The 3,033-nt window shown below is 47.7% G+C and overlaps 1 protein-coding gene across 1 annotated transcript in view; it reads left to right on the top strand.

Annotated features, from left to right (window-relative positions):
* Window positions 1-432: 432 nt before the first annotated feature.
* Window positions 433-3,033, top strand: part of LOC104166999 (enhancer of mRNA-decapping protein 4-like) — a gene marked incomplete at its 5' end in the record, with an annotated part of 12,863 nt that continues 10,262 nt past the window's right edge. Inside the window, 3 exons of the mRNA XM_009707118.1 lie at window positions 433-521; window positions 1,298-1,448; window positions 2,191-2,654. Coding sequence (XP_009705420.1) covers window positions 433-521; window positions 1,298-1,448; window positions 2,191-2,654 — 704 coding nt within the window. The remainder of the gene's footprint in view (window positions 522-1,297; window positions 1,449-2,190; window positions 2,655-3,033) is intronic.

The raw sequence follows: 3,033 nt of genomic DNA on the forward strand, positions 1-3,033 counted from the left end.
CAGCTAGACTAGATGAGCAATATCTCTTCTTGTGCATTGGAGCATTCTATTTCCACCTATCAGCAGGGCAGGACCTAAACCCTGTACAGACCCTGGCCTTGCTAATGGCAACAGACCTTGACAAGAGCAGTCTAGCTCAAAGAACAAAATGGGGATCTGGTGCGGAGCCCTACAGAATGCCCCTTTGTTGTGGGAGAGCAATTGCTCAATAAAAGAAGTCATGGCTAATGTGATGAGGATGTATTGGGGCTTGCCTTCGACCAGCAACTGAGCACCCTAGCAGTACAACTCAACCTATTGTGTTGGTTTTTTTTTTTCTATTCCCTCTTCATCAAAGACCCTTTGGGAGTTCTTCTGGAACCAGTGTTCTCAGGTTATGTTCTGCTGTTGGACTCTTCTGTCACATCCTGACCACTGTGTATTTTCTTATAGATTGCCGTATCTCCAGGCAGCAGCGTCAGTTCCCTGACTGCAGTCACAGCTATGAGTAGCACTTCTGTCACAGATGCCTCTATGCCCAGGTAAATAGAGCATGTATTAAATAATATATCCGCAGCTGAACTGATACGGTTCTTCAGGGTGACACAGAGCTGTAGTGTATCTTGTAAGAAAGGAGACTGTCACCAGAGTTAGAAACTGTCCTGGGTCTCAACGTCCCTATATGGGCAACTGTTTGCAGCTTGAGGCATGCCTGTTGTCATCCAAGGGGCCAGCAACAGTGTTTCACTTGTGCCTCACAGGGATTCTTTCATTGCGTCTCAGTTTTGTTGCTTTACATACTTCTCCCAAAGGGCTGTCATTGTTTACAGGTAAGAGAGCACTGCAGCCACCAAGGACAGGGAGATAATTGGGACTGTTAGGAAAATCTTACTAGTCTTGCGGTGGGTTGGGCTGCATAACAAATGAAAACTTCACTTCTGGGGGCTGGGAAAAGGACAAAGACCTACCCTTTAGTGTTCTCTTTCTCCCTAAACTCTGTACCGTGCACACTGAAGATATAACTGGTCCTTTCTCTCATTGACCCCTCGAATTCTAAGAGATTGCAATGCCATTCTTTTTATCTTTTTTCTAAATTTTTTTTTTATTTCCCTGTGGTATCTCTTTGGGCTGTATGGGGACTAGGAGATGCAGGTGCTCGTTGACCACGGTGGAAGGAGCAAGGGCTTGGAGAACGCTAGTGAAGTTTAGGTGGGGCTCCTCCATTGACTTGTGAATCCTGTCTCTTCACAGCGAGCGTTTGCAGATCTGTATCCTTAGGTTGGTCTGCTTGATTTGTTTGTGTCTCTGTTTTCTGCAGGCCATCGGAAGACTTGACTGTGAGCCCCAAGTTGCAGCAGGACACCAGCCTCGCGCTGAGTAGCAGCAGCAGTCTCCAGACTAGTCCTAGGAGCCATTCAGTTCTTATCCCAGGCCTCCCTGACAAGCTGGCACCAAAGGCACCCGTTCCAGTAACGCTCCAAACGCTGCTCCCTTCCTTCTCCTTGTGGGCCAAGGGGCCTCTCTCTATCGGCCTGTACAAGCTGAAATTAGATTTATTTGGGTATTAACAGGGCCAGCGTCTGCCCTTTGGAAAACACAGCCGCTGGCACAGATCTGCAGCCGGGTTTACCCATGTTAATGGAAGTTGATCTCGTGTAAAACAGCATGTCTGAAAACGAGAGACAACTCTAACTTGTGCTGTCACTATCACAGTGATGGACATGGTCAGCCTTTGGGTTAGGAGGCAGTGCCACCTGGAAAGATTTCTTCCTCCTTGTTGGTCTGATGGGTCTGAAACAATCATTTCCTAATCCTAAGTTTTTCTTTCCAGGTGTGACGTAAAACATATTATGACCAAAACTTGAAACTGAAATAAGCTTTCAGTCCAGGAGATATTCAATGTTAAAACTAACTTCTTCCCTCAAAGAGAAGGGATCTTGGAATAGAGCAGGGAGGTAGAACTGGTGTTAGATTTTTCTTTTGAAACTCTGTTCAAACTGTCGTTGGCTTAAGTGCGGTGTTAGCCCAGCTGAGAGGCCATTACAAGTCTTGGGGCCCTTCTCTGTCCACTGAACAGAGCGGGAGCTGAGGGATCGCATGAGGAAAGGACACAGCTGGCTGTTTCCAGAGGTGGTTGGTGTAAGGTACCAGGGGTTTCTTGGGGTGTCTCCACATTTACCCTGAAGGCTCTTGTTTGATTTTTGCGTTCAGGTCACGCCAGGAAACCCCTCTCTAGCACTGGAACTGCAGGAGGTGGAGCCCTTGGTGGTGCCCCAGGCTTCTCCCACCCGCGAGCGCTCTCCAGATGTCATTTCCTCTGCTTCCACAGCCATGCCCCAAGACATCCCAGAGATTGCTTCCGAGACCTTGCAACGCAGCTTTGCAGCAGCTCCATCTGGGCTCCCTGCAGAGGTGCTGGAGCCCAGTCATCATGCAGACAGTATGGCATCTGCTGCCTCAGCCTTGCATTTGCTGTCTCCAAGGAACCGACACAATTCAGAGCACAGCCACCGCTCTTTGGACATGCCTCCAGTGGAGGTGGACAGACTGAATGCTCCATCATTACTGGAGACTGCTTTAACTCAGGAAAATGCATCTTCTGACAATGTTGTGAGTCAGCCGTGGCCAGCAGCTCCTGACATAACCAGAGAAACCAGGAACAGCATGGCAGACAGGTAATCACTTGAGTTTGTCTTGCTTGAGGCAATTTCTTTGCAGTTGCCAAATTGCTAGCGTGGTGAAAAGCTCCTATGTTGTGATTAAACCAGAGCAGTTCTCTATCCCTCCTTTTCGTAAAGGATCTGATGATTCAGCCTTCCTTTGAGCTTGGTCTGTATATGCTGTGTCCTGAACTTCCTAGGCCAGCTCTGACAATTTGTGCTCTCTAATACCCCTTGCAGCGTAAAGGATCTCTGTTAAGAAGGTGAAAAGTCTACTTTATTGGCCTTCATGTTCACCTTGGGAATGGAGACTTGAGATGGGATATGTTTGGGTTTATTTTTGTACTCTGGAAATAAAACCAGTACAAGCTAAATTCTGCCCCAGATGCATTCC

The sequence above is a fragment of the Cariama cristata genome, unplaced genomic scaffold, assembly GCF_000690535.1.
Source record: "Cariama cristata isolate BGI_N322 unplaced genomic scaffold, ASM69053v1 scaffold21269, whole genome shotgun sequence".
In the NCBI taxonomy this organism is placed as follows: Eukaryota; Metazoa; Chordata; class Aves; order Cariamiformes; family Cariamidae; genus Cariama; species Cariama cristata.